This window comes from Coenobita brevimanus, chromosome 101, assembly GCF_032717465.1.
Source record: "Coenobita brevimanus isolate Jiangsu-jjx chromosome 101, ASM3271746v2, whole genome shotgun sequence".
NCBI lineage: Eukaryota > Metazoa > Arthropoda > Malacostraca > Decapoda > Coenobitidae > Coenobita > Coenobita brevimanus.
This window is the reverse complement of record NC_137054.1, coordinates 65,939,097-65,952,829: the sequence shown is the minus strand read 5'-3', so window position 1 is coordinate 65,952,829 and position 13,733 is coordinate 65,939,097. Positions and strand designations below refer to the sequence as shown.

Genomic DNA, 13,733 nt, shown 5'->3' with positions numbered 1-13,733 from the left:
GCCTGGAATGTATTATAATTTGTATCTACATTAATAAGAAAGTACCATATATCGTTTTGAATAATAAGGGAACAACAGAAGAAACAATAATTAATACTAGAATGAATAAATAAAATATAAATAAATGACTAAATGACTATCTTGCCCTTCAGCTTATCCTGTTAGAAAGAGAGGGGAGGGGGAGGGGGGTCGGACTAATCGGACCCCCCCCCCCGGCTGCGCCCTTGCGAAGACCTCATCCGGCTGAAGTGGATAAGAGCAAAAACATGCGATATTAATGCTGTAAGTTGGAATAAAAATCGTAATACGAAAACTGGGAGCGAAGCTGTGAACAAATCCCTGGTTTTTTCCACTACTTCCTGGAGCATGTGAAGATGATAGAGCATGTCTGATCTTTTTGCATCCATGCTGACTACACTCTAAAATATGGGATATAACTGCTAACCATATCAAATAATAATACTGGTTCCTTCATAAATATCATCCAGGAGAATATTAATGAGTAATATGCAAGGTAAATTGCTTAGGATGAGGTCCTACGAAGCCTTGTATCCAGCCCTCAGTTTTAATAACAGGTGGGTGAGCGAGGTGTGACGTGGGTGCGTTTGTGTGCTGTATATAGAGGGTGTGAGTGAGGGTGGTGGGGGCAGAGGCAGCCTGAACACACCATCACACACATAAACCAGTCTTCCATCCATCTGCACGCGTGCACGCCACTCCAAGGTACTTCAGGCTCGTACTCTAGTGGCATGGGAGGCTCCGTAATACATTATCTCAAGCGACTTATTACACCTTTATCGTAACACCTCGAACTCGGCGATTTATTCCTGAATATTGCACCTCAGTATTCTCTTGTTTGTTTATTTCGTTTCAATATCGACATAGTTTGGATTATAAACATACAAGAGGATACCGAGGTGTAATGTGCAAAATAAATGGCTAAGAACGATATATTACCTACTCCCTAAAGTCATAAAATGCTGATATCAAGATAGAGTACATCTAAATTGGTAGTATTTAATTATATCTTCATTAATTAGTTCTGTTGCCGCTTTCACAGACTCTTCTCGTGTGCTGAGTGATCTTCCAGGCCACCCACACTAATCTGTACCTCTTTCACCTTAACTTAGCCTATTTTTTCGTCCTTCTGCAGCTTGTTTTACGTAGATCAGTAACAGAGAGAGAAATACTACGGTTTTACATCCTTTCCACAGCTCCTCTTCGTGACTAGCATTGTGTTCATCTCTTGTCGCAGCTCAGCACTGAAGTTAGAGAGATGGCAGTTTTAGGTTTGTTAGAGTTGAAAAAAAGCATAGTTTTATTTATATTTGGTACATAATGCATTCTTAATTTTTTTCTTTTGTGTCCTTTTTTCTATGTTAAAATATTACTGCTGTGGGTGTGGGGTCGCATATCATCCATTCACTCGATGCTATGCTACCTTCAGGTGACTCTGCATTGAGTGATAAGACAAACCTATACTATAAAAACTGTTGTGCATCTCTCTCTCTCTCTCTCTCTCTCTCTCTCTCTCTCTCTCTATCTATCTATCTCTCTCTCTTGTCTGGAGAGTGACAGGATATCAAAAAGCAAAGTAAACGGGTTGAGAGGTTAAAAAGAACTTCTGGAGGTGAGCCACTGTATATATATATATATATATATATATATATATATATATATATATATTTGACGGAACTAGGTCATGCTCACAACTTAATACTAATTCGTGGTTGCATGAAATTGGATGAGCCTTGCTTATGAGGTAGGAATGAGTCTCCTTGCTTACTAGTCAAATCAATCCTCCAGTCTGACAAAACCTGGCCAATAGCTGAACTGAAAGGATTTATGGATTTCTGTAAGGTGAAAACAAATGTGCTATAATAACAAATGATCTGCTTTAACAATAGGGTTTGAGGGAGGTATTCTAGGTACCATAGGAAGCTTCGTATCGCCTCTTCCTCAGCGATTTATTTTGAAGATCAAGTTTTTTTTTTTTTTCTTGGCAACGTATATCGATGCTGGAAATATATATAAAAGTGTAATATATGCAGCACCTCTTCTTCCGGGATTTATTTGTCATATTACACCTTAGAATTCTCGTGTGTGTGTTATATATACCGTTTTAGTTTCGGCGTACTTTGCACCAGTAATATACAGGAGGAAAGTGAGGTTCATTTTGTAGTTTAAATCGCTTAGGAAAGGTGTTACGAAGTGCAACAGGCGCCAGGAGTGGTGAACGCCCCTACCTCCTTCACCCACTCCCCCCTCCACCCTCCCCCTGCCACCATACCCGCTTCTCACGCATACTAATTACACACTGCACCTGTAATTCCCTTACCTGTACTGAATACACTACCTCATACACAGTACTGCACTTCCTGCCCTGCTAAGCTTCAGCTACACTGTTACTTGCTGCCGACCCCCCCCCCCCCAGGCCCGGAAGTAGATAGAGGTCTTCATTGGTTCCACCCTGCCCAAAACTTGGTTCTCGTGGAGGTCTACCTCTATGCAAAATTCGTTTTCGTCGGCCAGAACTCTGGCTGCACACTGAACGCGCACGCGCGCGCGCACACAGACACACACACACACACACACACACACACACACACACACACACACACACACACACACACACACACACACACACACACACACACATTTGCAATCCTATTTCTATGTATCAATTTGCCTTTCTATCTGTCCACCTTTATATGAAATGCTGTCTTAAATTGGATAGATTTAGGCTGCCATGGAACTTATAATAATTGCAGGGTATGTGTTTATGGTGCACAGATGGCCATGTGGGCGTGGGTGCTGGTGCTGGGTGTGGTGGGCGCTGCGGTGGAGGGGGCAGGGATCAGTGTGAGATCGTCTGATCCCATCGTGGAGGCCGTGGAATCTCTGCCACACTTCGACCCAGCTATGCCCCAACTGCCTACTGGACACCCGGACACTGTGAGGAAATCCATTAATCTCTGCAGTCCACAGCATAGCATACCATAACAACATAACCTGACGTGTTCTAACTTAATCTTACTTAACACAACAAAACATAACATTATTTGACGTATCCCAACTTAGTCGTACTTAACCTTGCTCAACCTAGCCAAACCTTACTTAACTCAGCTGAACATAAACTAATCGAATTTGACATAGCATAACTTAATCTAACCTAACCTTTCTTAACCTGACGTGACCTAACCTAACCTGAGGTTCCATCGTAACCTGGCTTAACCTAACTTAATCTAATGTAACCAAACCAAACCTAACTTAACCTAAGCCTATCTGACGTATCCTAACCTAATCTAACCTAACCTAACTTAGCCCAGCGATGTACCCCCGCTGTCCCATGATGTATGAATAATATATATCATGAAATTGCACCAACATGAGAGAAAGCACTGAAAAGTAATGTGCAGAATAAATCGCTACTGAACAGACGTCACGAAATCTCCAGGTCCACTTAGGATACAAAACATACGGATCGAGATGAGCGTAACCCCCTGAAGGCAGACGATTTTGTTAATTTTTTTGGCGACTTGTTCCAGTGACGGAACTACTACTACCACCACCACTACTAGTGCTACTACTACTACTACTATTATTACTACTACTACTACCACCACCGCCACCACCACCGCTGCTTCCACTGCTAGTACTAATACTACTACTGTTTTTACTCACTGTTGTCCAGATGGTGTGGGACATACCCGGAGCACCACTCAGCCCAGACGACTTCAGGGAGGGCAGTCAGATGGGTAAGTAAAGCAAGCCCGGGGTCCAGTGGTTAGTACATTCAGCTCGCAACTGGAAAGACCCAAGTTTGACTCCTAGACCAGTCACTATAATCTCAGTGATACCAGTCTAAATAGCCTAGTAAAGCAATGAGAGGGGAAAAAAAAAAATGCTTCGTTCCTTTTTTTTCCATATTTTGCACAGCTTTATAAATTACCTGTTGCATCAATGGTCCTTTATTTGTGTGTGTGTGTGTGTGTGTGTGTGTGTGTGTGTGTGTGTGTGTGTGTGTGTGTGTGTGTGTGTGCTAACCCAATCCTTTGCTTCCCCAGTACACAAAGACTATGACCCCTCAAGCAAGGCTGATCCCATAGAGCTGGCGGGACTGTACCAGGGCGACATCTTCCTATCACTTCAGGAGTACAACACACTATTTCAGGTCAGTCCTCCTCACTTCATCTGCAGGGTAGTCCATATATAGCTCTCTCCTTCCTCTCCACTGGGCTATTACTCGTGTGTTGTGGGGGAGGGTCAGTCAGTGTTTACCCTACATTATTTATTCACTTCCTACCCCCACTGTCACACTCACGCCCCATCAGCAGACTGAAACGTCCCCACAACACATAAGCTGCAGTGCAAAAGTTCGTCTGCTACTTCGCTGAGTCAGCCTCAGAGTTAGGGTTAGTCCATCACTCTCCTTCCTGACGTCTCTTGAAACAGGATTATCTATGGCTAGAGAAATATACCAAGCCTCTATCAGTTTAGGAATATTAGCCAACAGAGGAAAGTGGAATGCAGGAGAGGTGAAATCTCAGGCGAACTATTCTCTCGGACTGTATATATTAACTGAGTAGCCTATAACTACTTTTGTTCGTATTTTTGTAATAAATTATATGAGAAGAGGCGCAAGTATCAAGGGGACTGACAGGGTTAACGAATTACTGTACATAATGAGCAACTGAGTAATTTCCGATTCGCAAAGCACATTGTTCATTTCAGTTAATCTCAGGAAATGATAATTGACCTGAACAGAGGCTCTGATTGGCATGAAGGATGAGTATGAAGAAAACGGAACTTATGTTTAATAGATATGGTCACTTCCTTCCACTAGAACTAGGAGATGAAGAGCTAGAATACATTATCTCTACGATTGGCAGTTCAGAAAATACCAACTGATGTCAAAGAAATCAAGCAAAAAATAAGACTTGGATGCAGGGCTTTTGGTAAACAAAGAAGCATTCTGAAGAACAAGAACATGCCTGTAAACAACATGGAGTGAAATCAGTTAAACCTGTCCTTCCTCCTAAAATGCATTGGAAACCCTTGGACTGACAAGTACGTTACCCCACACCCGATACCCGACATTCAACATCCGACACCCGACACTCGACACCAGACACCTGCCATCCGACCCTAGACACTAGAAATCCGACACCCGACGCCAACAATACTGATCCATGTCTTGTGCCCCCAGCGTGCGTCGGTGCCAATGTCCAGAAACGCCATGAGGGACGTACATCAGCGATGGTACAATGGGGTCATCCCTTATGTCATCTCATCCACATACTGTATGTACTACACACACACACACACACACACACACACACATATATATATATATATATATATATATATATATATATATATATACTTTCAAATGTTTATAATAACATACAGTGAAATAGGCACAAATGTACACACCAAGAGTCATGCTTGTGACGTTGTGAGGAGAATGGTTGCTTACACCGATGACTTTTACTTACATTGTGGAGATTGTGCTTATTGGCAAGACATATAACTCCTGTGATCCAATGATTTTCTATTTTCATTCTTAGTGCATACAAATGATTTTATTCAGCTTAGGGGAGTAAATGAAGTTTGTTTCTAACTCCAGTTCAAAAGGCTTCTCTGAAGCAAAAAAAAAAAAAAAAATAGTTTATCTGAAGCAAGAATGAAATGTAAATTACGTCACCGGACAGAAGGGGTTACTGATTTCGAGCAGAATTGGAATATCCTCATGTATATATTATATCTGATGTGCGAGTAAGTCGTCCAGTTAACTGAGATACATGGAGCAATAACTACATAAGAACAATGTTGCTCTTATAATGTTTGTGCAGCCAAGAAGGAGCGTGGAACCATCGCCACTGCCATGGCAAAGTACCACAACCACACCTGCATCCGCTTCGTCCCTCGCACCATCGAGAGTGACTACATCCATATCTTTAAGGGGGACGGGTGAGTACCACACGTCACACCACACCACACCTATACACCACAGCACATTACCACACCACACCTATACACCACAGCACATTGCCACACCACACCTATACACCCCAACAGACTACCACACCACACTATCACACCACACCACACCGCACCACTTTAAGGAAATATACAAGTATGTTGTGTATAGGAAGATAACTTACTTACATCATATTCGATATCTCTCCCATAATTAACTTGCAGCTGAGTGTCCTGGAGGCAGGTGTCACTTACCTGACTATACACACGTTTTTGTCACATAGTGGGGGAAGTTAATGAAGGGAGGTGCTAAGAAATCAAACGAAGCGTGTATTTTTCTACGTGTAATAATGAATGAGAAATAACTTCCAGGCAGGATTACAATAATAATTTTTACTCTGGCACTGAGTCTGTGGCAGAGTTAAAACAGAGGCAAGATCAGGCAACTTTTTACTCTCCTCAGGAGCTGTTCACACCACCATGACCAGGTGATTTATCGCCTGTGAGGAAACTGGTTACTGTGATGTTGTAGCTAAGAAGAGATTATGTTTCATTTGGCCATCCTCTGGGGAAATGATATATAACCTAACCTAACGGCGAAATGAGTTCAGCTTCCATCACACATTGCAGGGTGTAGACAGCATCTGTAAAGGCAAGACATGTTCATTCATCATCAGATGCTCCAGAAATTATCGTCAGAAACTGGGGTCTTGCAAATATCTTTGTGCTCTCAGTTAATAGTCGTATTCAAAGTGGCTCTGGGGTTCCCGTAACACATATTCCTAAGCTATTTATTCTGTGCATTACACCTTCATTACACCTCACTATCCTCGTGTAAGTCACTGATACAAACTACGTCGATATTAAAACTATATTATAAAAATACAAGATAATGATAGAGTGTCATATGCTAACTAAATCACTGTGCAAGAGATGCTGTGATGCCTCCTACGTCAAAGAATACGAATCTTAATAACTCTCCCTCGTTCTGTAGCGTAACCCTCAATGCATCAGTAGTGTGTTCTGGCAGGGTGGGCCCCAAAGGAGTGTCAAAGGGGCACCAAAAGGTATCAAAAGATTGCTGAAGTAGTGTCAAACAGGTCAGTGGGTGGAGTGTCATAGGGATGTCGGAAGAATGATAAAGGGGTGCCAGATGGACGCCGAAAGGGTGTGAAAAGGGCACCAGAGGGATGTTACAGGAGTACCAAAGGGGTTTCAGAGAGGTGCCAGGAGAATGGTAAAAGGGTGTCAGATGGGAGCCAAAAGGGTGTGAAAAAGGCACCAAAGGGGTGTTAAAGAAGTTTCAAAAGGGTGCTGAAGGGTGACAGAAAAAATTATAGGTTCGTCCACACCTTCGCGCTCTCAGTTTTCATACAGTAATAGGGTCTTACCAACCGTTAGGTGCTCCAGCAGTGTGGGGAGGCAGGGTGGGGCACAGGCGGTGTCTCTGGGGCCGGGGTGTTTGTACGTGGGTATTGTCATGCACGAGTTCATGCACGCTGCGGGGTTCTGGCACGAACAGTCCAGGGCAGACAGAGACAACTTCGTCACTATCAACACCATCAACATACAGGACGGCATGGAGGAGAACTTTGTCAAGTATCCCTGGGACAAGATACAGAGCTTGGGTGTGGAGTACGATCTTGGTGAGTAGTATACCCTTCAGTGTTCTCTCTCTCTCTCTCTCTCTCTCTCTCTCTCTCTCTCTCTCTCTCTCTCTCTCTCTCTTTATATATAGATAGATAGATTGATTGATTGATTGATAGACAGATAGATAGAAAGATAGATAGATAGGTAGACAGATATATATAGCTAACGTGTCCGTCAGTTACAATGACACCGCAACAGAAGCCTCAGAGTACAGAATGGATTACTGAAACTAAGTCTGTTACCTGTGTCAAGAATTTTTTTGCTACCTGTTAAAACACACACACACACACACACACACACACACACACACACACACACACACACACACACACACACACACACACACACACACACACACATTCAAAAAACGTTTCATGATGACTTAGTATCGCCATCTTACGGAAACAGAATATGTTTTATGAAATAAAGCTGCAAGTCGTCCACGTGAAGGCTAATCTGTCGATAATGATGAATATGTCTGACATGTCTTCGTCTTTAGTCAACTGCAACTCGTAAGTTACAGTTGCTAAACCCAACTTTGAACTTGGTTTCAATAAACCACTTTTTGGGCTATGGCTTCTTGTGTGGCATTATTGTAACTGACAAACACATTCACCTCCTAAAAGGTTTTATAGATCAAAGGAAAAAGTATACAAACACACACATACAGTATTTTGGGATCTAATGTTCTCGTATATTCATTAATCAACATAACAATTTGCGTACAAGTATGTCAGTGTGCCGTAGCTGTGTGAAGACCATTCTGCATATCCTTTGGGACTATTGGCAGTCATTAATTTGAGAATGAATCCTCTCACACAGTTTGCCTTTACCCTGTAGTTCATGCTGAATTGTACATTAAGATGTTATCTCCCGCTGCATGGTGGCGTGGCGTGGCATGGTGTGATGTGGTGTGGTGTAACGTGATGTGATGTGGTGTGTTGCAGGGTCAGTGATGCACTACGGCCCGTACGCCTTCGCCAAGGACCGCACCAAGCCCACCATCATCCCCAAGGCAAAGAGTGTCGAGATTGGACAGAGACGTGACTTCTCCCTCGTGAGTATGCACCCAGCACTCACAACCGCCTCTGCTCTTTTAACTTCAGCATGTCTTAAAATTACAACCTCTCCATCTTGAATGCTGAGGGAGTTGGGTAACTAAATTTTCTCAGCCACGGAGAATATCAATAAACCTTTTGACTCGCATTTTTTTTTTTTTTTTTTTTTTTTTTAGGGGGAGTTAAGGAGGCTCGCTGGCAGTTCATTGTTACTAAACCCATTTTACTTTAACCTGGTCTGAGTTTGCCTTTGCACCATTTTGCAAACAGATTTATAACAGATTAACACTGATACTCGTATATGATCTTAGTTACAAAGAAGTGCTAAGGGAAGACTGTAGAGCCATAGTATATTCTTAATGTCACTAAAGTTGCATTAAATAAGCTACAAAAGGACAAAAAACCAGGCCAGGTTAAGGTAAAAGGACTATAGTTTATTTCTGTACCTGGTAAGTTTATATTTTCTCTGTTTTATGCTATGGATGTCAGTGTGAATAAATGCAGAAATATTAGACAAATACGGGACCGTCTAAGATGAAGGACCATGTGGGACTTTGTTCAAGCGAAGCACCTTGCACGTGAAAATCCTCAGGGAGCTACAATGAAAAACCATGGGGCGTCTGTAGAGTGAAGCGTCTTGCGTGTGAACATTTTTAACCGGGCCGACCCTAGAGATGCTCTCGAATCTGAAAGAGACATACACAGCATACAGGAATATAATGATTTATAATGCCCAGAATAAACCGCCGAGGATGAGGTGATGAGAAATTTTATAACCCCCATAATACAATTATCTGTTTCTCATCTTAGTCAGACCACCACAAAACGCTTTTATTCGACGACTTTGTTAAAACAAAAACCAAAAAAAGCATTCTCACTTCCCTCCCTACTCCATGGAAGTAGGATGGTGGATTGTGGACGAAGGGCAGTTTAAACCTGTAGTCCACCGGGTTCACATTCATAAATGCCTGGGATTGCCACTACTACTACTGTACTACTACTACTACTACTGCTACTACTACTACTACTACTACTACTACTGCTACTACTACTGTTACTACTACTACTACTACTATTTCTGTTATCCATTCGATACATGAGGTCTCGCCTTTGCTTAATAAAACAGTCTGGAGGTAACTAAGATTAAAAGCAAAATAAATAAAGAAGCTTTTAAAAAGTCCTGAAATTGAGGGAGTTAAATAAAAAAAAAATACTAAGGTGGTGTTGCCTTTTCAGAGGGACATCCAGAAGCTGCTGGTGCTGTACAACTGTGCTAACACCACTGCCATCGTTACCGTTGAGCCTATCAGTGTCGAATCACCAGGTACACTATCATCATCGCCGTCACTAGTAACTCATCCTCACTTTCACCATCACCTTACATCATCAGGTACACTACCATCACCTTCACTTTCACCTTTATCCTTACTTCAACCATCACCATCACCCTGCACCATCACCTTGCACCTTTATCTCTACACATTGCCTTGTCATTTTCACTTTCACACGATCATCTTGATTCTCACAATGTCAAAATAGCCCTCACTGTCACTATCATCCTCACACTATAGCTTTTTAGTATTAACAAGAATGACTTGCCGAAGTGAAGCAAAAAAATATATTTATTAATGAGCAGGGTACTCACAGATTGTTTGAACGGTTTCATTCTCAGTTGAAACTGATAAGAAATTATATACATTTACCATATAATAATCTGTCTAATCTGTCTGGTATGAGAAATAGTGTTCATTTTTTTTTTTCTTTTTTTACGTAGCAAAACATGTGGAGATACATGGAGAGACAGACTGACAAGTGAGGAAGTGAAGGAGCTTTGCCGTGCGATTGTGGATGTGATAGAAAGCTTTAGGAGAAATACAGTTAGGTGGCTTGGACATATGGGGAGAATGGAGAGTGAGAGACTAACTAGGAGAGTGTATGTGAGTGACGTGGAGGGGGTGGGAAGAGGATGGGGAGACTGAGGATGAGCTGGAGGAGTGGAGTAGAGAGGCATATGAGAGACGGGGTGTAATTTGGGGGGAGGGCACCGAAAAGGCGGGATTATGGCGTCTGGTTATAGATTAATAGAGAGAAATATATAGCAAACAAGCACAGGCGCTGTGGGCACGTATCTATCAGTTACCATGACCCACAGGGGAGGAGCAGGGTCGTATTTTAAGTGCCTTTGAAGGCTTCATAACATCTCTTCCATATCGATTTATTTTGAATATTACACATGAAAGTGCTCTTATTAACGACTATGAGGAATGTATGCACGGCGTATATGTTTTTTTTGCATTGTTACATAAAAACTTTGATTAATTACTTTATAGAAGACCAAGAAATGGCAGGTTTTCATTAGTTTTTTTTTTTTTTTTTTTTTTATGAAACCGTTCAGACAATTCATGCTTACCATGGAAAACATGTTTGTTGTGTTGTGGTGTGATTGGTATATTGTGTCTGCAGAGCCGTGTGAGGACTACAGCAAGCACTGCCCCACCTGGGCGGCTATGAAGGAGTGCGGCAAGAACCCCACTTGGATGAACGTCAACTGCAAAAAGTCTTGCAGGCAATGTGGTAATGCCAGACGTAACCTTTATCTCGTCTGCTTTAAACTGGCGAAGATTTTGGTCCGTTTGCAGCTTATTCTTCGTAGTTTATTGGCAGAATAAGACAACATTGCAGCTCTGCATCCTCTTCAAAACAATTCTTCATGACTAGCACCATGTTCTAGTGTTAATCTCCTGTATTCATTCATTCACTTTAACTTGGTGGAAATTTTTATCCCTCTCCAGCCTATTTCCCGTAGTTAAATATCAGAATAAGACAATATTACGGCCCCACATCATCTTCGGATCATTTTTCGTGACTAGTACCATACTCTAGTGTTAAACTCAGTATTCAAGGTCGGGAGATGGCAGTTTTACGCCTAAATAGAGTGAACAGAGTATAGTATTTGAGATGAAGCCGAGAATTTCGAAGGTAATGCTGAATTAACAGATGAATGGTTCATTTGACTGAGCACTTTCTTGATAGATCTAGTCTGAGAGGCCTATTTTGCTTTTTCTTGTTTCTAGAGAGTACCCACTCCATTTTTAGCGGGAACATGGTTTAGAACACCAGTGATATTGATAATACAATGATAGAGTGTTTTGGTTATATGAAGAGAGTGTTTAATGAAGGAATAAATATTGTACATGGTGAAAAGGCACAAGTCAGGGGTGAGAGTACTGGAAATGAGTCATTTGAGAGGATCATGTGGCGTTAAGTATAGAGGCAGACAAATGAGGATGTGATGGAGCATTGTGATGATGTTGTGGATGTGTTGCAAAGCATTAGGAGAAGTGCCCTAAGATGGTTTACCCATGTGCAGTGAATGACAAATAATAGACTGACTAGGACAGTGTACGTGAGATGGAGGGAGGGAGAGGGTGGGGGAGACCGACGATGAGATGGAGGAATGTAGTAAAGAGGTAATATAATATTTAAAAAGGTATCGAATGTGCAAAATAAATCGATAAGGATTAGGTGCTACGAAGCGTCCACCATCTCAAGTACTCCCCTGAGATGCCCTTCTTCGTTGCAGGGAAGGAATGCTCTGACCACAACGAGCACTGTGCTTTCTGGGCCTCTAAAGGAGAATGCGTCTCCAATCCAGACTACATGACCCGCCTCTGCAAAATGTCTTGTGGTGTCTGTCATGCTGCCAGTGAGTCCATGTTAGTTTGAGATTTACACACACACACACACACACACACGTAGTACATATACATACACACATACAGTACACACGTAAAAATACATACTCTTACATACATACACACCGTACACACACACACACACACACACACACACACACACACACACACACACACACACAAATACATACTGTACATACAGACATACGCGTTCTCTCTCTCTCTCTCTCTCTCTCTCTCTCTCTCATGTGGGTTGATCTGATGTTGCAGGTTGTTGGAAACGCTTTTTTTTATTAACCTCATCTGTCCAAACCTAAAGGGATTATAATGTACCAATGCCGTACTAAATCGTCATGAACAGCAGCAGCAAAAGACACCCATCCCTCACTTTAACACCTCGGCCCCCCTTCATAATAATCTTGTGCTGGGATAGTTGCGATTAGTTTTATTTCTAGACATTTTTCAGACCACCTACACCATCAAATCAACCAATATAGAGGAAAAAGGCCAGAGAGAGGAAAAAAAGAATGGAAAACGGCAAATAAGAGGAGCGTATAAGGTAAATATTCTCCTCGTTACTATGATATTGCTAAATCAGTATTTAATATGCACAGTTCGAGACAAAATATTCGTCTCCTATTCCACTGTGTCTGCCTTTCATTAAGGGCACGTCCGTCACTTTCCTCCCTAACACACCATATCAAAGAGAATGATCTGTGAGGTGGAAAACCATACCAAACCTCCCTCAGCTCAGGAACAGTAGCCAGTAGAGGAAAATGAGACGTAGAAGTAAAATATTAAGACAAACTTTTGTTCCCAACTGTAAAAGTGTATGGAGTACGAAAGATAGAGTTTCCATCATTTCCACAGCCTCAGTAGAAAAAGAAATCGTAATGAAAAATATTAGCTGTCAAATGGTAAGGCAGGAACATATAATAATCTGGGTTAGATTAGGTAGGATTAGGGTAGATTACATTAGCTTAGGTTAGATTGGATTAGAGTGGGTAACATTAGCTTAGGTTAAGTTCGATTAGATTAGACTGAGCTAGATTAGGTTAATTTAGGTGAGGTTAGATATGGTTGCAATGGAAGGCTGGATTATTTTGTTAGGTTAGATTAGAATAAGTTAGATTAAGTTAGGGGTTAGACTAACGCTCGTTCCTCCGGCACACAGATGACTACAACCAAAACCTGTGCGAGGACCAGAACCGTCACTGCGAGGCGTGGAAGAAAGACGGTCACTGCCGCACCAACCCCAAGTATATGTTGTTGTGGTGCCGTAAGTCATGTGGTAACTGCTAGCGCGAGCACACACACACACACACACACACACACACACACACACACA

The 13,733-nt window shown here is 42.0% G+C and overlaps 1 protein-coding gene across 1 annotated transcript; it reads left to right on the top strand.

The window, feature by feature from the left end:
* The first annotated feature begins 2,793 nt into the window (after positions 1–2,793).
* LOC145415062 (zinc metalloproteinase nas-4-like) lies at positions 2,794–13,687 on the top strand. The gene is made up of 11 exons (XM_080284476.1): positions 2,794–2,955; positions 3,695–3,758; positions 4,068–4,174; positions 5,210–5,303; positions 5,856–5,973; positions 7,384–7,628; positions 8,580–8,689; positions 9,927–10,014; positions 11,154–11,264; positions 12,274–12,396; positions 13,560–13,687. Exons 1-11 carry the CDS (start codon positions 2,794–2,796, stop codon positions 13,685–13,687), a joined length of 1,350 nt encoding a protein of 449 aa, XP_080140602.1.
* The last annotated feature ends 46 nt before the right edge of the window (positions 13,688–13,733 follow it).